This window comes from Paroedura picta, chromosome 3, assembly GCF_049243985.1.
Source record: "Paroedura picta isolate Pp20150507F chromosome 3, Ppicta_v3.0, whole genome shotgun sequence".
NCBI classification, from domain to species: Eukaryota; Metazoa; Chordata; class Lepidosauria; order Squamata; family Gekkonidae; genus Paroedura; species Paroedura picta.
Genome location: NC_135371.1, coordinates 152,017,317 through 152,043,629, shown reverse-complemented (window position 1 = coordinate 152,043,629; position 26,313 = coordinate 152,017,317). Strand labels below are relative to the sequence as shown.

At 44.8% G+C, this 26,313-nt stretch overlaps 1 protein-coding gene across 2 annotated transcripts in view; it reads right to left on the bottom strand.

Moving 5' to 3' along the window:
* HLF (HLF transcription factor, PAR bZIP family member) overlaps positions 1-26,060 on the bottom strand; it is a 58,264-nt gene extending 32,204 nt beyond the window's left edge. For both annotated transcript variants that reach the window (XM_077328689.1, XM_077328690.1), the window contains exons 1-2: positions 25,758-26,060; positions 22,549-22,884 (exon numbers count right to left, since the gene is read on the bottom strand). In XM_077328689.1, the coding sequence (XP_077184804.1) occupies positions 22,549-22,884; positions 25,758-25,863 (442 nt within the window). In that variant the 5' untranslated portion in view covers positions 25,864-26,060. The remainder of the gene's footprint in view (positions 1-22,548; positions 22,885-25,757) is intronic.
* Positions 26,061-26,313: the final 253 nt, after the last annotated feature.

Sequence of the window (26,313 nt, the reverse complement as noted above, 5' to 3'; positions counted from 1 at the left end):
GATGCGATCAGCGCTGAAAAATTAAAACAGCACACCCAAACAATGCATTTAACTATCCTGGCAACAGCTAAGGGAAGTCTGCTCCACACTGCACAGATGCACAATATTATTCTGTTAAGACTTTTGTGGCCTTAAAGCTTTAAGCCGACACACCCATATTTACAGCACACTGTGTACTGTACAACACATGGTGCCAAGAAAGTCAACCTATCTACTCCTGCTAGAGGAAAAAAAACACAAAAGTCATTCCAGGTTAATCCAATGCTTAAATTGCACAACTTCTATTAAACTGCAGGGGAAAACAAAACTTTTCCCCTCTCCCTACAGTTTTTTTTGCTCTCTTCCTTCTCTCTTTCCCCCAGCGGTGGCCTCAAATTTTTTTTTTAGCATCCAATGCACTCACGTCTCACACAATTATATTCTCTCTATATTTTCCACTATACTCCCAGAATGGATTATTAAAGAAAAGAACGTAGCCCTGTGGGGAGGGGGGCGTGAAGGGCAAGAAAGATGCCCCAAGGTCATTTGGACACATTTCTCCACTTGCAAAATGGGAACTGCTTGGATAAGATGAAAGGCTTGAGATAATAAAGCCCCACATTTAAACTGTGCAGAGCTGACTGCATAATTGTTTCCAGGAGGTACCTAACAGCAGGGGACCCCCCTTTTGGGGGACCAAGTTCTCTCTAATTTAGAAATCCAGGAGTCCATGCACACACTCCACTTATTCATCTGTGACTGCAAGGAATAGTCCCATTTGGGATCCTTTCATGGTTCCTTTTGTTCATCCTTGGACTTTTCAATGCCCCTCGTTTTTACTCTGAACTCATGTTCCAGGCCCACAGCAGCTCTTTATTTATTCAACCTGGCCTGCACCTTGTCACAGTTGAATACTAGCCTTCTGCTGAGGACAAATAAGCCAGAAAGAGCTTTGTAGAAGCAGCTTGCCTCAAACAGGACACAAATGCTTGCTTGGCAGGAACAGTGGCATGGCTGCATGCCTCAGCCTTGCAATGAATAAGATGCTTTCTTCTGTAATTATACAATGGGGTGCACTCTGGAAGACTTGAGTGGCCTCGGTCCAGGCAACAGTTTGGAGGATGATAAACCAAGATGGATTGCACACACTGTTTTTTTCCCTGCTTTAAAATGCCCTTCTCTTTTAACTTTATTTAAACCTCACTCTGGAGGTTTCCCTTTAACTCAGTCAAGGTTTCCTTGTCACAGACTTGCCAAAGCCATTAGCTGCTCTGTTTCTTTATTTCAGACCAGTAACTGATTCAAATACATTGTTTTAGGGGCTAAACCACCCAAACTTGGCCTTAGGATACATTATTGGGTATTTAAACACCATAGCTGATCCAGTCTTCTGTGTGCTGTTCCTGGATCCACCACATGTACCCAGCTTCACATGCTGGTTCATCTGGCAGCTTCTCTCATCAGGGACATTTTCAGGTCCCAGAAGGTAGCTATTGATCTTTTCTGACCCACAATATCAATCCTATTTTGCACCACCTCAACTCTTTTCTTTTTTATTTGCTTGCTTAGTTTAAACAGTGTGAAACTGTGTTAGAGACTTCTGCTTTTGTTTTTCAATAAAGTCCTCTGCCTGGGATTTCTGGCAAGGATACTCATCCCATATACATAGGTGGAAGAATCGTGCTTGCTCTCTCTCTTGCTCAGCAAGTCTCCTAGAATAGTTAATTCCCCCATCATACATTTGGGAGACAAATCTATTTTAGGTAACAGTGGTGAGGATTGTCTGCTGTCAGGAGACCAGGGCAGGGAAACCATGGGGAAAGCAACCATGCACTGTATCAGCAGCTGCAACAAGGAAAAGATATACATTCCTGTGTGGAAATCTAGTAAAATCCTTAAATGCTGGGAAACACCTCCCACATACAAAAAAAGATGACTATCAATATATCTTTCCCACATTTCAAGGTAATTTCCCACCTCCAAAAAAGCTTCTGTTTCACCTCCAGTCCTTTATGAAGATGCAGAATATAGCAGGGCTGGATCTCTAGGAACCAAGAATACAATGCATTTTTTTTCCTGGATATAGTAGGCATGAAGTTCAAACCCTGCCTTGTGAAGAAATGGGCATTTTTTTTCTTTCTGTTGACTGAGAACTATGGATGGACATTTATGTATTCCAAGCTGAAAAAATGCCAGAAAAATACTTCATTGGTATTTTTTAAACAGATTACAGTGTAGAATCTTTTACCCAGCTACTAGTATAGACAACTTTAAGTAAAGCTGAGAATATTCAACTTACATACAGGCATATTCAACTATACCAAATAGCTGCTGGAGGAGAGGTTTAAACGTTAAAGGGCTTCAAAGTTAACTGTCAGTCCTCTCCTCTGGGGGTCTTTCATGACTTTTGCTCTGGCTTCCAGGACAACAGGAGGAGGGAGAAGGGGCAACTCTGCAGTCCAATAGCAGACGCAGAAGTATCTTGAGGCAATCATTGCAATGCTTTTCCAAATGACATTACATTGCAGGTTTGCAACTTGCAAGGTTCTTGTTGGCTTCAAATGTGGAAGTCCAATTCCTCACCCATTTTCCAGGGAACAAGTGCAATCACATACATTTCCAAAATCCTTCTGTTCATGGACAGAGCATAAGAACAAGGATCTGGCTGAGCTAGACTCCATTGCTCAGAGAGATCTGGAGAGTGTGCCCTGGTTGTGGCTTCAGCTGATGCTCTGAGTCTTACTTCTGCTGCCTGAGAGACCCTCTGCTAAGGATCAGATCCTGCCTGTCTGCCTGGAGAATACATTTTCGTATTTTGCTGTTAGTTGTTCTTTGGGCTTGGTGAGTGGTAGGTTGGGCAAGGCAGCCTGTGAGGCCAAGGGCCTCGGGACTTTTGTTGTTATTGTTATTGTTCCCTTTGGTTTTATTCTTAGGTTTTGTGGCTTTTTGTGGAGTTTTGTTGTTGTTTGTGGCTGGCGGGCACCAAAGGTTCCTCAGCCTTCCTTCTGCTTTGGTCCTTGTCTTTGATTATTTGGTTTAAAACATGATTAACTTATTTTTTCATGTGGGGTTGTGCTTCCCCCCCCCCCTTCAAGTCCCTTCATTGTTTTTTTCCCCTTCTTTTTCTCTGCTTTTGAGAGTTGGCCTCATTGCTTATTTACTCTGCTTCTTTCCCCGTTTCTTTTTTGGGTCTGGTGTGTGTGTCTGGAAGGCCTTTTGGTTTATGTTGTCCTGGATGTTATTGTTTGAAGTCTTTCTCCCTGCCTTTTCCGCTAGTTATTTGCCCCCACCCTGTATTTCTTCCCTTCATTTTCTAGAAAGTGTGTGTGTGTGAGGGGGGGGGGAAATACTGAGGTTCAGTGTTCTGTGATCCAAGTGTGCACTTCTTATTTCAAGGGCAATTGAGCACACTACTTACGTGCGGCTAAATAGGCTTTTAGTAATAAGGGTCTGTCTGTTTTAGGAATTGTTTAACTTGTAAACACATTTACTTAAATTTCAGCATAGAGCTTTAGTTCCTCCCTAAGTAGGCCAGTGCTAGAAAGATATTAAAAGATATTCAAAACACTGTTCTAATAGCCTAGATCAGGGGTAGGCAAACTGTGGCCCTCCAGATGTCCATGGACTACAATTCCCATGAGCCCACAATGAGGGCCACAGTTTGCCTACCCCTGGCCTAGATTAACTTTTCAAAAAGTAACGTGGGGTGCTCTGAGCTTCAGTGAGGGCAGGCATTTTTAGACAAATTTCTCCTTAGTTTTTCAATCTTCAGGAGGGAACTCCTGTGTTTCCGTAAAGGAAATCAGGCTTGCTGCAATAGAACCTAGTCAGGAGAAGAGCCCTAAACTTTTTTAAAGGTTTACTACTCCATCTCAAGGATAGTTTATTAACTATAGTCAGATTTCCGTTTAGGAAGTCACTTGTTCTAAAAAACCCTCAAAAAGCAAAAAAGAAAGAAAACAAAAACTGAAGCAAGGATAGACAAGAACCTAGTTTGGGGGTGAGGCGATTTATAAAAAGTTATCGGATTCTGTTCAGTTCCAGCTCCAATACAGCAAGGAGCATAATACCCTCTCCACAAATACTTCTTATAAAGAGTTTGCCCTGGGATAGCAATGCACAGCAGGAAGGGAACGCAGCAGGGCTCTAAGGAGAAGGCAAGAGCGGTGGAGGGCTGCAGCTTTCCCCCACATATGCAGAGGACTATTTCACAGCAGCCTTCTACCACGCCAGCCTTTGGCCAGAGCAGTGCAATGACGACGTCGTGCAAGGCTCTCTACACTGAGGTTGGTGATGAGGCACGTCCTGCAGATGTGCCCACTGGTGCTGGCACTGGGCAGGAGTCTGCTGCTCAGGCAGCCCCTCCTGCATCTGTGATTGCTGAGGCTCAGCAGCAGCAGCAGGAGCTGCCTGAGCTGTCTTTTGGGGTGAGCTTTGGGGACAAGAGTGGTGTGGCTCTAGAGCTCAACCCAGGAATCCAGAGGCTTCTGGAGGAGCTAAAGGAGAGGCTGAATGCCCCTGTTCTGGTTTGTGATTACGTGTTTAACATCAGTCCTGCTAAGATGGTATTTGCCACAATGGCACTGGGTTCTGCTGCTGGGCACTTGTAGGTTGGTGCTGGGTTCTGCTGGGCACCATGGTTCTGGTTATGCTATCCTTCCAACCCTCTCCCACTTGCTCAGATTATTATTTTGTGCTTCGCATAAGTTCTGCATTTTTTCACACTGGCACTGGGTTCTTCTGCTCAGCACTAGTAGGGTGGCACTGGTTCTGCTGGTCTTGCAGAAATCTGCCTTACACAGTTTCTACAAATTCTCAGATCTAAACTTATTCCTGTTGAGTTTTGGCACTGCCACAGTTCTGCTGGACATATTGCACTGGTTTAGCTGCTAGCCTTGCAGAAATGCCTCCCCCCCCAACACACACACACACACAGACACTTCACTTCTATTATGGAGATTCCATGGGACTTTGTGCTGGGCTTGTATTGTCTTGCTATTTTCCCCCATTGAAAACAATGGAAGATGGGGGCACCACATTTGGGTGCCCATAGAACTGTACTCCCCTTTCCAATCTTTGTGAAACTTGGGATTTCTTTTAAGGAGAGGCCCCAGTAGGGGTACTGTAAATTTGGTGCCTCTACCTCACCATCACCACCCAGACCACTAAATATACCCCAGGATAGATTTGCCATTGACTTTAATGGTCCGCATAGGGCAGGCTTTCTCAACCAGGGTTTTGTGATGACCCTGGGAGGGTTTCACGGACTGTGTAGGAGTTAATTATTTATGTTAAAAAAATTAAAAATCATCAGGTGATATGACCATATATTTCTGTGTCTAGCCAAGTTCTTATCTATAGTAATGAGCCACAGGGCAAAGAAGTAAAGGTCACTGGTTTCATCTTTTTGTATTTGCTGCTCCTTTGCCTGCTGTAATTTTTCTTACAGCTTTATAGAACTGTTTTGTATACTATTTATTAAAGGTTTTTGTATTGTATTGCATTTCTGTGTCATGTCTTCTGAGGGCATGACAGGAAGGTGTAGCCTGCTGACATCACTTTTGGAGTTTCCCAAAGCCTAAAGAATGTTTCAAGGGTATCTCAATGAAGAAGGAGGAGGAGGAGGAGGAGGTTGGTTCTTGTATGCTGTTTTTCTCTACCCGAGGGAGTCTCAAAGACCCATTATGCACGGGCCAGAATGCCCATGCTGGCAGCAGCAGGGCATCAGGGAAAATCCCTAATAGTGCACGACGATGCCCCCAGCACGGGCGTGTCCCGGCCCAGGCCCTTGGTAGACCCGCGTTAATGAAACGCGGGTTCTTCCGGAGTCCCAGGACTCCCGTGGGCACAGGCAAGGGCCAAGCTGCCCAAACCCCGTGCATAATCAGAGGAACCAGGCTGACATGGGTGACCCCCCACCATGGCGGGAGAGCAGCATGCTGCTCCCCACCATCTTGCAGTGGAGGCTCCCTGCCTCCACTTCACCTCCAGCTGCTGCCGCTGCTTATCTGCGCTCCCGGTACTTTCGGCCATGTGTTGCGTGCTCGGGGCCATTGCGCCGGGACAGCTGGCAGAGTTCCGCCCCCGTGTGTACATGGGGGATGGTGGGGCTGTAACAGCACGGGTGAACCCAATGTCACTCAGCTGGCTGCACGTGGGGGAGTGCAGAATCTAACCCGGCTCACCAGATTAGAAGTCCACATTCCTAACCAGTACACCAAGCTAGGTCTCATAGGGTATAATGGACTGGAGGCGGAGTAGAGTTGGGATTCCTGAATATTTCCAAACTCAAGACCATATTGGTATTTCAATTCAGGAATATCAGTCATTATGAATATTTTTCAGATCCAATATGCAGGAATTTTAAAAGATGCTTTTTTTCTTGCACACCTACTGAGACTCACAATCAGTGGTTTGTTTATTAAATTAAACAGCACTGAGCAGCTTTTGTTGTATTGTTTTCCACAATGAAGCAGTTAATCTCTGACCTATTGTTCGCAGACGTGTTCCAAAGAGAAGAACACATCTCAGGCCAAGCTCCCGAAGGATAATTGGAAAGAGGTTTGTTAACGGATGTTCAGCATCCTCACCGAGAGATTCCCCCTGCCAAAACATTGCATGGTGCCCCCCTACCCAATATATTTATGAGGCTGCACATTTTAAGAGGACATTTTTGTCACAACAGATGTATCACCCTAGCCCAGTTTTGACAACTGGCAAGGGTAAGCATGAACTAATATAAAAGGAACACGTTGATTTGGTGGCACCTGGCAAACTTTACTTCTCTAGTTATTGGCCTCTTCTTGCCAGCAAGGAAACCCTGCAGGCCTTAGAAGATGGATCACAGGCCCCATCAGGTTTATGTGGATTTCTTCCTCTGCCTGAGCCAATGGGATTGTGCACAAGACCTTCAGCATGCTTCTGAATGGCAGCTGTAATTTCAACATGGGTCAGGGGCAGGTGAAGCCCACAGCAAGGAGCACATTTGAGGGTCTGCAACAGATGTCTTCCACTGACCTTCCCTAGAGTCTAGGTCCAGACTGGGGAAAGGGAGGAAGAGACACTCTTGTGTGTGTGTGTGTGTGTGTGTGTGTGTAGGCAAGTGATGTTTGTGTTATTTGTAGGGATGCTAAATGCCCATGTCTAGTGGGAAATTTCATGCCAAAGGGCACTTCCACCTGGCCTCCCTTCTCAGGCCAGTGGAAGCAATAAGCAGAAGGAAATGAGGTTGGGCTACACGTGATGTCACTTCCAGGTAAAAACCCAGATGTCACATGACCCAACACTCTAGGGACTACTGACTTTCATGAAGTGCTACAGGCTAAAAGATGTTCCTGTCAGTCAAACAGAACGCAACTACAGATCCTTCTGTAGAATGTTCTGAAGCACTTTTTTGCACCTTCAAGGACATCTCTCCACCCTGAGAACATACCAAACCTAAGAGCCCAAGTATTATTTTTCCCGGAGAAGCCCTGCTGGAAAATAAGAAGAAATGAAGAAAGCCCTGCAAATGATGACACGGAATAAGAATAAACAGTCCGACCAATTGAGAAAGAGGACCGCTGGTGGAAATGGAATAAATGGGACTTTTCAACCCAGGGCCAAATGTGACAGAATGCTGAAAGCTCCTTGACTTCATATCTTAGCTTCTCTTTTTAAATAAATGTAGCTGCCAGGCACACAATGCCCTGATTCTGATCAGAATCACATTATGTGCAGGTGTGTGGGAGGCAGGGGTCCAGGTTAATCTCCTCTGTGACACCTTCCCTGTGTGAAATGGTCATTGTGGAAACTCACGGGAACACAGAAGTGATCCACTATGTCACCTCTATGGGCTGCTTCAGGTCAGGAAAATGGTGCAAGAGAAAAGACTTAATATACACACACCCATGAATTCGGCCACTGCGCACAGGATAATTGAGTTTCTAAAAGAAGAGTGCAAGTCCAATCACAGAACTCTCAACACCTTGACTGGTTTGGCCTGTGGTTTTATGTATTATCAAACTGCTTCCAGAGCAACATCTAAACAGTGAACTCTTTGAATAGCTTTTCCTTCTCTTCTTCCCTGAAGGTTTCATTGACCTGGGCTGGTGAGCTAATTAGACAGCACAATAATATCACACTGACCTTCATTTTAGGTCTGCACAGAGGTTTCATTTCCCATGTTCTTGGAGATACTGGACCACAGCCCACCATTTCTGCTTGGAAATCCCACAGAGCTTCTCATATTCCTCTCCTTTCCTGCAGCTCTCTTGACCCCTGCAAGGCAGATCCTGCATCCGTGACTCCAACAGGCACCGGATAAGGAGAGCAATTTGCCTCGTCTAGTAGAAGGATGAGCCACATAGTATGATGCTGCTTTCTTTGCGATGGAGTTGGGTGAAAGAGAATGGAGTCTGAATAGGAGTATCACAGAATCACAGAACCATAGAGTTGGTAGGGGCCACACAGGCCATCTAGTCCAACCCCCTGCTCAACGCAGGATCAGACCAAAGCATCCTAAAGCATCCAAGAAAAGTGTGTATCCAACCTTTGCTTGAAGACTGCCAGTGAGGGGGAGCTCACCACCTCCTTAGGTAGCCTATTCCACTACTGAACTAGAGGCATCAGCTCTACTCCCTTTTCTTTTTGCCTATGGGTGAGGAAGACAGATGACAGACAGCAAGAAGGAGAAGGCAAAGGTGCCCAGTGGATGGGTAAGTAGTTGAGTACCCATAGTCCAAACACACCCTGATGCACCTCTCTTTTACTGAGCACTTGGCTGAGGAGAGGGGGAGGGGGGAGGCACAGGTTGACTAAGCAGTGAGTTGGTCTTCTCCCTTGTGGTGACACCAACGCAGGTCAAGTTGAACGCTATGCCATACAGCTTAAGTGAGCACCCTGGGGCATCACTTGGATAGTGTAGGCCTTGAACCTCAGTGTCCTCCGGACCTGGGACAGGATTTCGCCTGCCGTTCATATAAATTAAGACTGGATCAAGTTCAATAAACACAATGATTTCTAATATGCTATTTTCAGTTGCACATAATGGACCACCAGAACAATAACAACAGAGCTGCTCAAAACAATGAATTAGGACTACACCCAACAAATTTTATTGGCTGCCTAAGGTGGTGAGCTCCCCTTCATTGGCAGACTTCAAGCAGTAGTTGGACAGATACTTATCAAGGATGCTTTAGGCTGATCCTGCATAGAGCAGGGGGTGGGACTAGATGGCCTGTATGGCCCCTTCCAACTTCATGGTTATAAGATCTTATGCAAAGTATTTTCCAGTGCTTTTGTTCTCATTGCCAACAAACCAGCAGACTATGAGATGAAGTGCCATGTGGTGTATAGTTTTGTGCAGAACACTTCTCCGAATGTGTGGAATTGTTACCCCTGCAGCATCCTTGCCATGTCAATTTGAAATTTTAAATTTTCCCACCTTCTCCATTATTTATCAATCAATTATGCATTTGGTGAATTTATACCCCACTTTCCCCATGAGACAGGGTCCTGAAGCAGCTTACAATTAAAAATACATGACATTTGGTATTTAGTTAATGATAATTATTGAAATGCAGTTCTGTTGTTGTCCCATAGATTATGAAAGATGTTTTAGCACATACCATAGCCTCTGTCATGCTCTCAGCTGATGCTAAGATCCTGGCTCCCTACTGTGCATGAAGCCGTATTCCTGCCGCTACTTCTGCTCTGATATGCAGTCCCCTTCTAAGAAAGTTGTGCAGTTGCAGCTCCTTTCATAGCACCCCGTCCTATTAAGCAATCCTGTCCCTTGCTAGGCAGCAAAGTTTCTAGGAAAAGTATAAAAGCAGGCCAACCTCAGGGTCCCCTTCCCACCAGTCATTTAATAATTCCCGTTAAGAAGGCCAATCATAGCTTTCAAGAACCACCCTCTACTAGCAAAGAGTTATCATATGGCATCATATGGCTAAATTTGGATTTTGTGACACAGATTACTAATTTACCATAATTAGCTTTTGCCTTATATTTCCACTGTTATGATGGTTGCCCATTTAGTCTAAGGAAGTGCATGCACTCGAAAGCTCACTCCTTGAATAAATCTTTGTTGGTCTTAAAGGTGCTATTGGACTCTGATTTTTTTGTGCACCCTCTACTAGATGGGTGAGCAAACTAGAATCTGTCTTGGAGGATGGAAAACACCTGTCTGGATCCAAAAATAAGTGGTCACCCCCGAGCTACACATTTTGGCTGCCCAAAGTTCATTTTCTGACATTTTCCTGTGAAAGATCCTCTGAAATGTACAGGAGCTGTACATAAATATGCTCTTGCAAATGTCCTCTTCATTTCAATAGGATTAAGCAGCAGAAATTCCAGGTGTATTGTGTTGGGGTAGGGTGATATGGATTTCACCCATGGATTTCACTCTGCATTTTTTCCCACTTTACTGGGTGAAATTATTTACAGTTTTATTGGGAAAATTCAGGCTCAGCCCTCTGTGTTGGAAAAGGGGCCCGCACTCTCTCACCTCCCGCCTCATCAGGCTTAAGGTTCTGGTTATCACCTTTAAGGCCATACACGGTATGGGCCCAGTATACCTGAGGGATCGCCTCTCCGCCTACACCCCTCAAAGAGCCTTGCGCTCTACTACCTCCAACTTCCTGGTGGTCCCTGGCCCCAAAGAAGCCCACTTGACCTCAACCAGGGTGAGAGCTTTCTCCATTCTGGCCCCCTCCCAGAGGAGATCAGGGCCCTGACGGAACCCAAACAATTCCGCAGGGCCTGCAAAAGGGAGATCCTCCACCAGGCATTTGGTTGAGGTTGACCCGGACCATCGCTTCCAACTGGCCTTCAGCCCCCCCCCATTACGACCGTCACTAATCTGCCTAACGCACTGGGTCCCAGTAAGAGTTGAGCTGAGGCTCCTTTGCAGTTCTATCATATTGTTATTGCTGTTATCATGCTGTGGTTATTGTTGTTGTACTGTTATTGTTGTTCTCACATGTGTTACCTTATGTTATCTGTATCTGTTTCCTGTTCCCTGTAAACCGCCCTGAGCCTTCGGGGGACAGCAGTATATAAATATAAATATAAATATAAATATAAATATAAATATAAATATAAATATAAATATAAATATAAATATAAATATAAATATAAATATAAATATAAATATAAATATAAATAAATAAAATAAATCAGAGCTGGCCCATTCAGATGCAGCATTTCTTTGCTTTTGGAATCTGCTGGAGTCTATTCCACATCTCTGCTAGATCTAAACTGCAGCCTTGCAAAGCAGCACAAAAGGGAGGGAGGAATGGGGGGACATCTCCTGCACAACTGGTCTCACCGTGGTGCAGAACATCCCTGACATCTGAACATCCCTGACCTCTAAGCTTTTCTGTTTTGCTGGGGCTTGTCAAGGCGGGGTTACAGACAAAGGGATGTGCTTGCTTTGCTGTGCTCTGCACAGGGCCCTGCCACGTGCCTGAAGCACATGGTCATTCAGGCTACAAACCACTGGAGATTTTTCTTTTCTTTTCATTTAAATATCAGAGTCACTGGAAAAAGACAAGGCTCAGGGAAAGACCTGCTGGATAGATTAGCCGCCTCCTTCAGTGGAAGCCACATGGGAAAGCCTGGCCTCAAAAAGCTCACAGTTGCTTGAGGCTATCCAATCTGCATGCAGGAGGGCTCCTGATAGAACCAAAGGGGTGCTTAAAGCCAGGCGTTGTTAGAGCTTAGGGGAAGGGTGGTGTCATGATGGGGGTCAGGGATCGGAAAGGCAATTCTGGAACAAGTTGTACCAGAGAGGCAGACAGAAAAGATAAAACACGCCAGGATTAAGGAATTGGTGAACCACAATGCATTGGGACTAGATTTCTTAGAGTGCAGAAAAAATAAAGTTTCCAGTACATATTTTCAAATCACACTGTCTAGCAACTGGACACAGCAATACTCTTAATTACCACCATGAGTTGGTGGAGGAAAAAGCAGAAGGAGTATGTATAGGAGGCTGGCCCCAGAAGGCATGAGAGGAAGGGGTGGGTGTAGTGGTTAAGGGGGGGGTTCTCATCTGGAGAGCTGGGTTTGATTCCTCGCACCTGCCCATGCAGCCACCTGGTTGACCTTGGACTAGTCACAGTCCTGTTAGAAACTGTTCTCACAGAACAGTTTCTCTCAGAGCTTTCTTAGCACCTCACAGGGTGTCTGTTGTAGGGAGAGGAAGGGAAGGTGACTGTAAGCTGATTTGAGACTCCTTTTGGTAGGGGAAAGTGGGGTATAAAAACCAATTCTTCTTTTTCTATTGACAGGCTGGCTTCACCCAGCACTGATGAGTCCATGTTGTGCCTTTAGGCCACGTTGGTGACCCTGTGCCAATGTGGTTTTCTATAACATTCTGAGTGAGCAGTGCAAGGCCACACCTCTACTGGAGAGAAACACATTTCTACCCACTCCCTTTTTGGAAAGAAAAGCCGAAGAATTAAATTCATGCAGCTACTTCTATTTCGCATTCCCCTGCCACACATGCTGCAATTACTGATCTGGTCTTTGGGAGGGCCACAGGAAATGGACTGTGACAGTAAAGTGACTGTTACATGACAAATTCTTTGCATCACATGTTAGACTTTCCCACAAATCTGTGCCATTCGTGGAAGCTTATGGCTGGAAAGCCATCGTGTAAACAATTTTAAAGCAGCAACCACACGACCCACATTCAGAAACATCCTGAATGGTATCTTGGGGTTCTTCTCTTCAGAGAGAATACAGTCTACGGAGAAAATACAGTATACAGCAGCATTTTTCAGATATTCTTTATCATGGAACGCTTTATCTGCTGAGAAACCCTGAAGAAACCTGGTCTGTTGCAGAGGATTCTGGTTTATGTTTTGTGCAGGGCAATGACCAGGCATGTGAGGTTAGCCTTGGGCAATGCATGAAAACTACAGCTGTAATGCAAAGAAGAGGGGAAAAGAAAAGGAAGGGGAACACCGTGTCTACTGGTAGGAGCTCCCTAAAAGAAGGGTCGGAGAAAAATGAGAAACACCAGTGAAATCAACTCTGGTATAATTATGAGCTCACGAATGCAAAGTGCAGAAGCCGAGGTATACAGTCCACGGTTAAGTTGATCCAATGCCAGAATACTTAAAGGACAATCTTCCCCAATATATTCCTGCCTATGCACTGAGGTCCTAACCCAATACCCTGCACAATCACTCTCCTTTCTTAGAGGTAAAGCACAAAGAGGTTAGGCATAAGGCCTCATAAACTGTGGCTATGTAGACTCTGAAATGCCTTCCCTTCAGATCCTTACCATGTGCTGCATTTTCTATTTTATATCGAGTACTTACCTGCTGCTTTAAATCTGGATTTTAATTCTGCGGACTGCTGCTGGTTTTCATTGCTTGCTGATTTTAATTTTCCTCTTGCCTCTATTAATCTCTCTCCCCCGCCCCCGCTGCCATCTGCTGTTTTTACTTTCTGTTAATGCTTTTAATTGCTTTGATATTTGTTGACTACCCAGGGAACCAAATCCCTAGTTGTACAGAGAAACATAAACATATTTAAAATAAATGTTGCAATCTGCTCGCCCAAAGGAAGAAGAAAGTGCGCCATTTAGTAGAAAGAACTCATCTTATCCTTGGTTACATCTTTGCCAAGTGAACCCCAGCATGCACAAGACTTTCAGTCTGGTTCTTGATCAATCTTCTCTGCTACTATGAGAATAGCTGGTAGACAGTAAGAAGGCTGTTTAATGGAAAAAAGTTACCATGAGCCACTGCTGCCAAGGGGTCATGGTAATTGTAGTCTATGGAGATCTGTTGAGCCACAGTGTGGCCACCCATGCTCTAAAAACTCCCTCTTTCTCCCTCCCATGGACTTTAGCTTTTCATACACAACCAAGATTTTTATATGAGGAATATTCAAAACCATGAAAATGGAGGTATGAAGTAGTACATTCCAGAATCCGATTGGCCTGTGGCACAGTACAGAGGTAATAAAAATAAACTCTGTCACTGCAGACTTCCCCATAAAACAAATGATATTTTATGCCTTAGTCTCATCTTATTCAATGAGGCTTATGCTCATGAAAAGTGTGCTTTGCATTAAAGCTTATAAAAAGTAACTTGCCTTAAACAGAAAACTATCAACAGGTGAACTATGATCTAGTTTTCTGATGTGCTACTTTTACTTGCAGGAAAGACTGTACACGTTGGAGTAAGGGACATTCAACAATCACATTGTTCCCCTGCAGGTATTCTAACACGTTAGGATGGAACTGTTTTGTTCTGCTGGGTTATGGAGGACACCCCTTAGTCTACCATATTCTTCTACACATTATGTGGAACAGTTTAAGGATCTAGACTCTAGGCCAGGGGTAGTCAAACTGCGACCCTCCAGATGTCCATGGACTACAATTCCCAGGAGCCCCTGCCAGCGTTCGCTGGCAGGGGCTCCTGGGAATTGTAGTCCATGGACATCTGGAGGTCCGCTGTTTAACTACCCCTGCTCTAGGCCAATTCCCATGATGAGTGAAGGCGTGGCAGACCAGGCTTTTTTGGCATTTGGACTGCAAATTGCTCCTAATGCTTACGCACAGCCAGAGATGGATTTAGAATACACTGGATATGACACCTGCAAACCCCGCAAAGACAGAGACTCCACCATGCCTTTGTGATCACATGAACTATGGCTTGCATTCACAAGATCTGAAGAAACAAACGAACATTATGAAACTGAATTTCTTTCTGTTCAGTTTTCAAATATGTTTCCTGAATCCCAGAGGGTCTAAAACTTGTTTAAAGGAAGCAAAGACTCTAAATTCTGAAACAAGAATTATAGTACAGATGCTGCAGTGTGCGTGTAGAGTAGGCTTTCTCAGCCAGGGTTTTGCGAAACCCTGGGGTTTCTTGACAGCCCTGGAAAGGTTTCCTGTATGGGTGGAAGTTAATTAATTTTTATATATTTTTTGAAATGTGTTAAACATTTATTGAGTGATATGACCATACATGCCCATGTCAGCCCTCCTCCTCAAATGGCCATATATGGGCCTTGAGGGGTGAGAAGGGGAGGGTCTCCAGGTGGATATGTACACAGCTAAGCTTCCCAGCCATATTCTGCATGATTATGCTACTTCTGGGGATTCTTGAAGTCTGAAGAATGTTTCAGGAGTTTCTCTATGGTAAAAAAAGATAAGTTGAGAAAGGCTGGTGTAGAGTAACATCAAGTTGCAGCCAACTTATAGTGATCCTGGTGAGGAGCTTTCAAAGCAAAAGAGAAGCAAGGTGGTTTGTCATGGCCTTTCTCTGCAGTCCTCCTTCGTGGTCTCCCTTCCAAGTAACTACCCAAGATCAGATGTGTCTGGGCTAGATCACTCCACCTTTCCTTCTAATAGACCCATGTTTTTTTTCCATTCTGATAAGCAGACATCCAAACATCTTTAGAAATACACTTTCCGCCTAAAGTTTGATTGTGGGAGTTTCCTCTATGACAGCGGTTCTCAACCTTCCTAATGCCGCGACCCTTTAATGCAGTTCCTCATGTTGTGGTGACCCCCAACCATAAAATTATGCAAGTGTTCTTTCACAGACATTAAACTGAAACTGACCAATGGCATGAGGATCCATTGTTCATGATTGTATATAAATTGGGTTTTTTTTCTGGGGTTTCTGAGTTCAGCTCTGCCTCTTGTCCCACCATGCCGATCTCACTCTTTTCTGCTGCTCCAGACAGATGAACTCTCTATCTCGATCTACAAAGCACCCCCCTGGCCAAGCTGCTTACCCTGCTGCAACACCTGTGAAAGGGTCATTCGACCCCCGAAGGGGTCCCGACCCTAGGTTGAGAACCACTGCTCTAAGATCTCTGTTACTTGCTGTACAAAACATTACATAACTTAAAAAAAAAACTTGAATATTACCAGTGTAGTACAGTAATTAGAGTCTTGGACTAAAATCTGGGAGACCTGGGTCTAAATCACAGGCCTTCTTGTAACAGCTTTCTGTAACTACAAGAGCCCTTCCTCAAATTCACTAGGTGGCCTTAGACCATCACTCTCTTGTGGTTTAGCCTACCTCACAGATGATAAAACAGAGATGGGGGGATCCATATACATTGCCCCAAGCTCCAAGGAAGAAGGTTGGGATTCAAGACAGACAAAGCTATGTTGGATTTCTCAAAAAAGGTACTCTCAGGTTCAGTTCTGTCAGAAAGAGAAGAACGTTCTAAACCACAAATGTTCCCTCTAATCTCTAATGTGTGCAAACGCTCTGCAGTTACTTGGGATGCGAGAAATGCACTCTACACATGATTTGGGGTAAAGGTAAAGGTAAAGCACCAGGTCATGTCTGACCCTTGGGGTGACGTCTTCTGGCGTTTTCATGGCAGACTCAATATGGGGTGGTTTGCCAGTGCCTTCCCCAGTCATTACCGTTTACCCCCCAGCAAGCTGGGTACTCATTTTACCGACCTCGGAAGGATGGAAGGCTGAGTCAACGTTGAGCCGGCTGCTGGGATTGAACCCCCAGCCTCATGAGCAAAGCTTTCAGACCGCTGCCTTGCCACTCTGCGCCACAAGAGGCTCACTTGATTCGGGGTACTTCTGTCTATTTTTGCTTCACACAGTCCAGGATCAAGCCCTTGGATTAAGCCCTTCTCAAGGCTGGTACAGTAAACCTTGGCATGCCTCTTCAACAGCCTAGAAGACCCATGACATTCACTGCCATTGTGAGTTTGAGTCAGAGAAACCAGATATACATGCAAAAAAATAATCATAGAAACTACTTTTACACAACTAGCATATTCTGCCAAAAGACTCTTCCCTATAGCCCAGTGAGACTAGCAGAAGCAAATCTGGTTCAGGTTTGATGGGCTTTGATCCACTGGCATGAGACTTTTTCAAAAGAAGAATAGGCTTTCACTTTCAACATACTTGCCTTCAAGAGGTGCTAACAACATCACATAAGATGAGTCTCCAAGGACAACAAACAGACGGCAGAATACATATGCTTTAGTAAACAGGGGTATAATTTCCACTGTGACATCATAGCTTTGCTAGCAACACAGTCAAGGGATGTACCGCTTTCCCAGTCCAGCAACAGTGACTTCTCCACTTCAGAGTAAAATTATTTGGTCACAAAGCAATCAAAAGCAAACCTCCATCACCACCACTGCCACAAATGTCAACTTAGATCTCTAAGGACCTGATTCAAGTTACAGATTAATAGTGCTGCATGAATTGCAGAGGACTGTGACTATCCTCTCCCGAAAATAATCTCCACTTGAAACCTTCATTCCACCAACCTTTGTCATGACTCATGCCACCTGCACTTCAAAATGCCTATTTTGCTGCTTCTGCAAATTAGCACCATTTTTTGCGCCATGGGTGAATCATTAATGTCTTTCAAAAAGGGATTTCCAGGCTTCCCTCCAAAACAGAATGTTTGTGAAAACCCACAGGTGATTTAGCGATGTGACCGTGCTTGAGAAAGGGGTTGCGTTCTGTGCTCTGATCAAGGACAGCTCTGAACTCAGAACTGCAACAGGGTTTGTGATATGTGCAGACATTTCCTAAATAAATAAGCTAAACAACTCAGGCTGAAGCCTTTCTGTAAATTTCTACCACTACAGGCCAGTAACTACTGGCCTTAAAACCAGCAGCCAGTTGCCGGCCTTCAGGTGGGACCTGGAGATCCCAGGGGAAAATGGCTGCTTTGGAGGGCAGACTCCGTGGCATTGGGTCCCTCCGAGGTCCCTGTCCTCCCCAGGCTCTGCCACCAACTCTCCAGGAGTTCCCCAACCTGGATGTGGCAACCCAAACTAGAGGGTGAGGGTACAGATGGCAGCCACAATATTGAGCTGTAGTTTTAATTTTCCTCCCATCGCATTTACCTGCTCTTTCCTCATCAGAAACAGTCCAGGCTGTAAACAGGCTGTGCTTGTCTAGGAAAGAGGTTTTCTGTTGGCAAAACTGCATTGGAGATAGAAGGGAAGAGTCCATTATTCCCCAGAGACCTGAGCCTGATTCATATAAATCCCTACTGAGGAACTCATGATGATTCCTCAAGGGGCCTAACTCTATAGCTCTTTCCTATAAGTCCAGATATATGAGTGCTTGGGAGGAAGGGCACTCTGCACATGCTCAGAAATACCTTTCCTCGTCATTACGCCAATGTTTTGCAGACCTAAATGGAAGGCAGCCTCTTAGACTTTTTATTATTATTAACCGGGACAGGAATCCAACTCCACAACCCAGACACTTTCTGCGACAGAAAAACTTATAAAAACACTTGAGAATCCCTGCAGTGCTGTAAACTGATTGGGGAGGAGGTGGGGGAGGACCTCATCATAATAAATTGAGTGTTTAAATCATGCAGGCAACTAACCTAAAACAGAGGGTGCAAATTAATTCTGCCAGGTGATCATTAAAGGCTGGCTGCCTTCCAAGGCCTTTGAAAAGGGAGCAGGGAAGGATTACGGACTCCTAATCGCTTTCACTCCTTCATCGCATGTCTGTACATGTGGTACATGTGAGAGCCAATCCAAACACATCGAAGGCACATGGTACAGTCCTGCAGGAATCTGCACTGCCTCAAAAAGCACATGGATTTGCTTGTTTGAAAAAAACATCCCCTGCGTCAACGCATCCCTGCACGTCAAAAGCTTACGCTCCAGACAAGGCCCGCCCTTCTCCCTAACGCGTTAGTTAGCTTTCCACCTGAAAGGAATATTTTGATGGAGGAGTGCTTGAAAGGCCAGAGACTCCCCATAAGGGGCTGCATGAAAGACTATGACACATGCCCTGCTGAGCACCTGAATGCACTATCAAACAACGACAACAGAAATCTTGCGCTTACCTTTATGTGTACATTTCCTTAAAATGTCACTTAAGAAATAATGTTATTCTCCTCCTCCGGGCTGAGGTTCGCAATCCTAGGTTTGTCTTGCAAGATGACTAAGGTGATTGCAGGGGAGAGTCACCTAGAATTTGGGGGGGGGGGGACACTGAACCCAGTTCTTGCCCACAGGTTCTCCCCTGCAAAAGGCAACCCTACTTGATTTGTTCCCAGCCCTGTTGGTCTGAAGTAGCTGAACAAAGTTTGAGTCCAATGGCACCTTCTAAACCAGGGGCAGTCAAACTGCGCCCCTCCAGAGGTCCATGGACTACAATTCCCAGGAGCCCCTGCCAGCATTTGCTGGCAGGGGCTCCTGGGAATTGTAGTCCATGGACCTCTGGGGGGGCCGCAGTTTGACTACCCCTGTCTCTAAACCAACAAAGTTTTATTCAGACAATTAAATGGAAATCACTAGACTACATATATGTGGAGAGAGTAAATTAGTAAACAGCATCATGAAAATATCCTAGCAAGGCTCTTGAATCAGCTAAACATCTTCATTATCATTATACTACATATTGGTTGGATGTTTTCATGTTTACTAATTTACTGCCAATCTGCTCTCTCCTTACATATGTTGTGTGATGATTTCCGTTTCATGGTCTCAAATGGTCTGAATAAAAATTTGTTGGTCTTAAAGGTGCCCCTGGATTCAATCTCTGTTCTGCACTTTTGCAGAGTAACAAAAAATAAAGTCCACTAGTACCTTTAAGACCAACAAAGATTTATTCAAGGCGTGAGCTTTCGACTGCATGAGTGTTAAGGAAGGGTTTCACACCATCCTTCTCTTCTGTCCCCACACTGGCCATTCTGTTTATTGATTTTTGTCTTCTTATCTGATGGTTTCTAACAATAGTCTTTCATGTTCCCAGCACGACTGGCCATCCCAGGACAGGAGAGAGGAGTGGTTTCCTGCTCTTGAGAGCCACTTTTGTTTCTCACAGGAGCATGATGAGCAAAAATAAACACCAGCAGAGAAAGAATTATATTTTCTCTGATTTGCAGGGCAATCCTAAGACTGTTTTATTGCCTTAATAGGCTTAGGAAGCTGCACTTCAGCTTAGGACTGCTAGGGATCCTACAGTCTACACCAGGTTTTCCCAACCAGGTTTTCATGCAACCCTGGGTTTTCCTGACAGTCCTGGAAGGGTTTCTAGAAAGGGTGGGAGTTAATTAATTTTTATATATTTTTTTAAAATGTGTTAAACATTTATTGGGTGATATGACTAAATATTTATTTGTTTTTGTTTATTCGTGTAATTGTTACACCCCCCCCCCATTGTGATGTTTCAGGGTGGTGTACAGAAAACCAGCGGGGAATGAGAAAAGTACATAGGTCAATGGAACAGTATGGGCAAGAAAAGATACGGGTAGTCATGAACAGTTGAAGGGGGTAACAGCAACAGTTAGGGACAATTGGATGTCAGGTTGCCTGTTAGAGGGACAAGCTGTGAGAGGTCCCCATTGTTGGTCTCATCTGAAAGCCTGGCAGAAGAGCTCCGTCTTGCAGGCCATACGGAATTGTTTGAGTTCCAATAGGACTTCAACTTTGTTGGGGAGCTCAGTCCACCAGTTTGGGGCCCCAGCTAGGAAGGGCCCAGTTCCGGTTGAGGCCAGGTGGACTTCTTTGGGGCCAGGGATCACCAAGTTGTTGGAAGGGATAGGGTGTGTTGCTCTTCAGGGAAGATATGCAGACAGACGGTCCTTGAAGTACGTGGTCAGGTCAGCTCCCCCACCTCCCTCCCCAAATGGCCAATGGTAGGCCTGGAAGGGGTGGCAAGGGGAGGGGCCCTGGGTGGACGTATACACAGCTATGCTTCCCAATCATATTCTGCACAATTGCAGCACTTCTGTTGTTTCTCAAAGCATGAAGAACATTTCAGGGGGTTCTCAATGGTAAAAAAGATGAGAAAGGCAGTCCTACATTCTACACAATCTCCATAATTACAAGGGAAAAGCCTCTGAGATAACTTAACTATGTGTGTGTGTGTGGGGGGGTAATATTACTTTGGGGGGTTTGTCTGGTTATTGTTTCAACTTTAGAATTCTTAGGCTGCTTCTCTATTATATTTCTTGGTAGAACATCATCTCTCATTTTCAGGGTAATGCTTTGAGCTACTCATGATTTTTTTAAAGCAATCACGTGACCACCTCCGAGTAAAAAATGCCAAGTGGGGACTAAAGCATTTCCTTGGTGTACCTAAAAACAGGTTCGTATTCAGCAAGGTTTGCAGAAATGCTTCCAGAAAGGTTGTGCAGAGGGCTAATTCCCCTGTGAAGATGCTCAGGTGAGAGCTTTTTTTAAAAAAAAAAATCTATCTGAAACTAGTTTTCCCTGCAATCACATATTCCCAAAGACATATTTGCCAGACAGCACAAAAGTTGGGGCATAAGAGCAGATGGAAGGGTTACTTAACCCCTTAAATCAGGGGTAGTCAACCTGTGGTCCTCCAGATGCCCATGGACTCCCAGCACGACTGGCCATCCCAGGACAGGAGAGAGAAGTGGTTTCCTGCTCTTGAGAGCCACTTTTGTTTCTCACAGGAGCATGATGAGCAAAAATAAACACCAGCAGAGAAAGAATTATATTTTCTCTGAATTGTAGGGCAATCCTAAGACTGTTTTACTGCCTTAATAGGCTTAGGAAGCTGCACTTCAGCTTAGGACTGCTAGAGATCCTACCGACCACAGGTTGACCACAGGTTGACTACCCCTGCCTTAAATGTCCAACAAAACTTCCCCACCTCAGTTGGCTTCAGCTTGGGTTACGAAAGCTGGATGCAAAATAAATAAATAAAAAGTGCTTAAGATAGAGGCACCTGCAAGGGAAACACTACAGCTAGAAGGGGGGTACTTTGCCCTTAGTTTGCCCTGCTGATGTTCCCCTGCAATATGGGCGTGATCCGAAGGGTAACTACTAACATGACCTCTTGTTGACTCACACCCAATCAAGCACTGCTCCACATTACAAAATCCTTACGTGGAAGGCACAGATTTATGTTTTCAGTTTGTTCTTAGTTACGTTCATGAACTCTTTCCCCTGACGAAGAGCTTATTATTCAAAACAAGCAGGTCATTCTAGAATTTCATTCCCTGGTCTTGGAGCACCAGTGTTTTCTTTACTAGCTCAAGTGTATTGACTTCCTCTGAATGGAGTGAATTCTCAACACAGAAAATAGTCGCTGTGATTTGGAAAATTCTAGAAAAGACCAGGAAGAATAAAAAAAGACAAAGACTGTATCCTCTTAACCACAACTTAGGTCCAGATCATACACTATTGGCAGTGAGGTGGAAGTCACCTTTCATACCACGGTGGCAATATTTAGATCCAGGGACACCTTGTGGGTGGAGCAATTGACACAAATCCTTACCACAGAAACACTGGCTGGCCTCTTCATTGGGAACGGGGACTTTTTGAAAGGGGATTGCGCACACAGTCCCTGGACCAACTATTACCTGAACAGCAGGAAAGAAATCACTGGCAAGCAGATTCCCTCATTCCTAATAGTACCATGGGGGGAAGGTTCCAGCATAGTCAACTGGACTTCCTTCAAATTGCTCCAGGGTCAGGAAGGATGTACTGGGGCACCCCCTCGCATGGCCTGCTGGCTGTGTGCATGACACGCTCCTGCTGGGCTCCCAAGCGAAGGATACTTGGGTTTGCTTGGTTATACCTCAGATGCCCCTAAGGAGCCTAGTATGGCGGAATTACCTGGCCTGACTGGAGTCTGCATGCAGTTCTGAGAGACCATGGTCGAGTGAACTGACGTGGATGCTCTGCTGCTGAGATCCATGACAGAAGGTGCTGATGAGGTAGCTTGCTGGATAGCTGGCTGGTGTGGGCTGTGGTCATGTTGGGCAGGGCTGGGTGGAATGCCATTTTCCGAGAGAAACTCTTCCAGGTCCATGTATTCCAACTGGAAAGTGTCACCATCGTACGGAAGGGTTTTGTCCCATAATGTAGGACCCAAGAAAGCGGACTGTGGCACCGTGGCATTGCTGTTGTCATCATCCAACTTTTTTTCTTTGTCTTTATCTTTGCAAAATGCTGCAAAACACACACACACACAAAAGGAAGAGGGGGTCAATATGTTCCCAAAGGATTGGCCTGCTCTTTCCTGCTACAAAAAGCTAAAGATGGATCCTACGGCAATCACTGATTATTTCTCTATGCCCATCTCTCCTCTCGACAAAAAGGGTCTGGCTGAATGCTTAACTCACCGAATCTATTCATGGTTTTCACCTCTGTTTTTTATTCGGGATCCCACTGGCAGCCTCAAGAAAATATGAGCTTCAGGCACTCATCTAAGTGTTCTTCAGATTGGAAAGGAAAGACGGGGAAGGCGTTTCCTCTAGAAGCACAACCTGCAGGGAAGGTGTCTTGCACAATCTCATGGCAATGAATCAGTTCGGTGCTAGAACGGATTAACATTCTTGTGCTGTGCCCATTCATTTCAGTAGGGTTTGTAGAGGAGAACTTTTAGTAGGTGAGCCTCAAGAGTTTACAATTGAGCTTATAAAGTTTGTGCTCTATCTTTTTTTTTAATAAAGGAAACTTGCCCAGACTTTAAAAACTAGAACATAACCTGGGACATTTGCTGTTTAAAATCTAAGGGGAATGTTATAGTTTCCAGTAGTAGAAACATTCAGGTGGATAGCCTTGTTGAACTGAAGCAACAGAACAAAGTTTGAATCCTGTGGAATCATGAAGGCCCACCAACTTAAATTCATTGTTCGCTCTTCAAGGTGCCACTGGACTCAAATTCTGTTCCAATGGTAGAAAAAGCCATTCTTATCTTTCATAATTCCTGAGATTACGCTACTATAATGCTGGTCAAGAAAATACACCCAAACAAATAAATGTAGGGGCACCTTCCAACCAAAACATTACAAAATTAAAAGATCAATACAGGCAGGTGTAGCCCAGGTTTCTGTACATGGAAGCAGGTCCCACAGATTTGATGAGTACTTCTCACTGTAAAACTCTGCTCTGGGTTTCTTGAACTTCATTGGGCCATGAATAAAAGTACAGATTAAGTGTGGGAAACTGCTCGCTGATCTTGCAATTATTTTTTAAAGCCCTGAAATATAGCCAAGGTAGCTGCTTTTTGACTTGCAATGAAGGCCAGGGGTATTTGATGGTTCCCACCCATCTGACATTTTCCAAGTTAACAGCTCCTGTTTGTTCCATGTTACCTGTATATCTCCCCACCCCCAGGGAAATTTTAAAATGGGATAAAGTCATGGTATGTGGGGGACGGACACACAGACACTTTGATCTACTGCGACAAGCAATATTCCTATAGCTGTGAATCTTCCTTCCCCACATCTGTGCCAATAGGGTTTAGGATTGAGATGCAAACCAGTAATTGAACTACTATTGCTGCATTGGCCAAAGAGACAACATTTATTAGAAAGATTTACCAGGTGCTAGAAAAAGATAGTGATTCTCACATACTTTACTTGGATATATAAATTCCATACATAATGATTTCAGCAATTGAAAAAATAGATCACCACATTTTTAAAAGAAATAATAAAATAAGTCAAAAATATTGAAGATGCAAAAAAAAATTACCTAAGTGTATATCCAGAAATATTGTGCACCTTTGATTTTTTTTTAAGTGCTATGATCCATTTTTCTCTAAACTTTACCTCCAGGACAATAAGTTATTTCAGTATCTCTTTTCTTATTTATGGCTTTTGTTTAAAATGTGAAGACTTGTTGAAATTACAAGACTAAACAATCTTCCACATACTTGTTTGGGGGCAAATTCAATGAACATAGTGCAACTTTCTTATGTATGTATGTATGTATGTATGTATGTATGTATGTATGTATTCTGTATGCCCACAGAATTCACATACACCCTAGACAGTCCACAAAATGGTCTGAAAAACTTAAAGAGAAACTTGGTGTACTGTACAGTCCACAACCATTAAAGGGTAGTGTGACTATGGATTTGAACAGGTTGCAAACTGCAGTTTGCACATTAAATTTATGGAGATTTTGTTCATATCACCTATGTTTTGAAAAATCTCCCAAAATATTTAGTAAGACCTCAGTTGCATATTAAAACCCATTTCTTTAAACTTTTCAGTTCTAGGATTCATTTGGTAGTGCCTCCATTTTTAATTTAGGTGCATATTCGGAAATACTTCATTCTTTTTTTAAAAGCAAGTCAGTGATACGTGTGTGTGTGTGTGTGTGTGTGTGTGTACGCATGGCAGTGTAAACTCATAGTCCTATGAGAAATTGCATATTATTTTGGCAGCACCCATAAGTCCTCTTTCCTAGAAACAAGGTCCATAGAAAGCAGCGGCATAAGTCAAAGGAGTTCAGGACGCTTCCTATGCTTTTAAAAACCACTCAAATCTTCATTCCCTATTTTAATAGCCTTCAGAATCTGCTGGGGGAGGGGGGAGACCATTTACACCTCTTGCCGCAGCAGCAATCTCAAGCCTGCTTCTTTTTCAATTTAACCACAGTACTCCAGCAAAGCCGTCCCAATCCAACCCTACACGCCTTCACTTGAAGTCAAATCCCACAGTGTCGAAAGGGGGCTAGATCCCAGGGGATGGAACGAGCTCTTAGGCTTCCACGCACACGCTCTGAGGTGTACAGAAAGGGGATGCCTAACCGCAGTCCTAAGGGCGCTTATCAGAGAGTAACCGCTGAACTCAGGGAGACTTTCTTCTGAGTAAACAAGGATAAGACCGCGCATAAGAACTTTGTTTTTCAGTCCGCCCTCCCACCATGTTCTCACCTGCTGTACCAAAATCGCAGGCAAAGAAATTGTACTGCAAAAGGCATACAGATCCAGGGATGGGGTAGGCCCCCATGTCAGCATCCCCCCCAAATCCCCCCCCCAATATATTATTTCTCTCAGCCCCCCTCCCCCCCATATCGCTCACTCTCACCGTCTTCTTGCTGCAGCGGTAGCTTCAGAGGGTTTTCCAGCAGGGATTTCAGCACGCCGTAGGTCGGAGGTAGGAAAGTTGGGTTCAGAGGAAGCGGTCGAGCCATATTCTCTCAATTATTAAAATATATATATATATGTTATTGTTATTGTTGTTACTACGATTCTTATGAGGCCAGGAAGGCTCCCAGAACAGCCTGTAGGGTTCACCGCCGAATTCCAAACCGAACCAGGGGAATCCTCGGCACGGGGACAGCAGCTCCGCGGGGACCGGGAGGTCCGCTTGCCCTGGTCCCGGCCTCCCCCCCGCCCCCCAGCCCCAGCCCCAGCCCCAGCCCCAGCCCCAGCCCCAGCCCCGGCCCCGGCCGCAGGAGAGGAAATTCGCCGGACAGGAGCCGAGCCAGCCAGCCAGCCGAGGCGAGCCAAAGGCGAGCGGCGCTTGCGAGCTCCCTCGCGCTCCGCCCAGACCTCGGAGCTGGCTGGGGCCGTGGCGCGGCGCTCAGAGCATTTGCACCTCCATGTGCTGACACTGACAAGGGTGACGTCAAAGCCCAGCA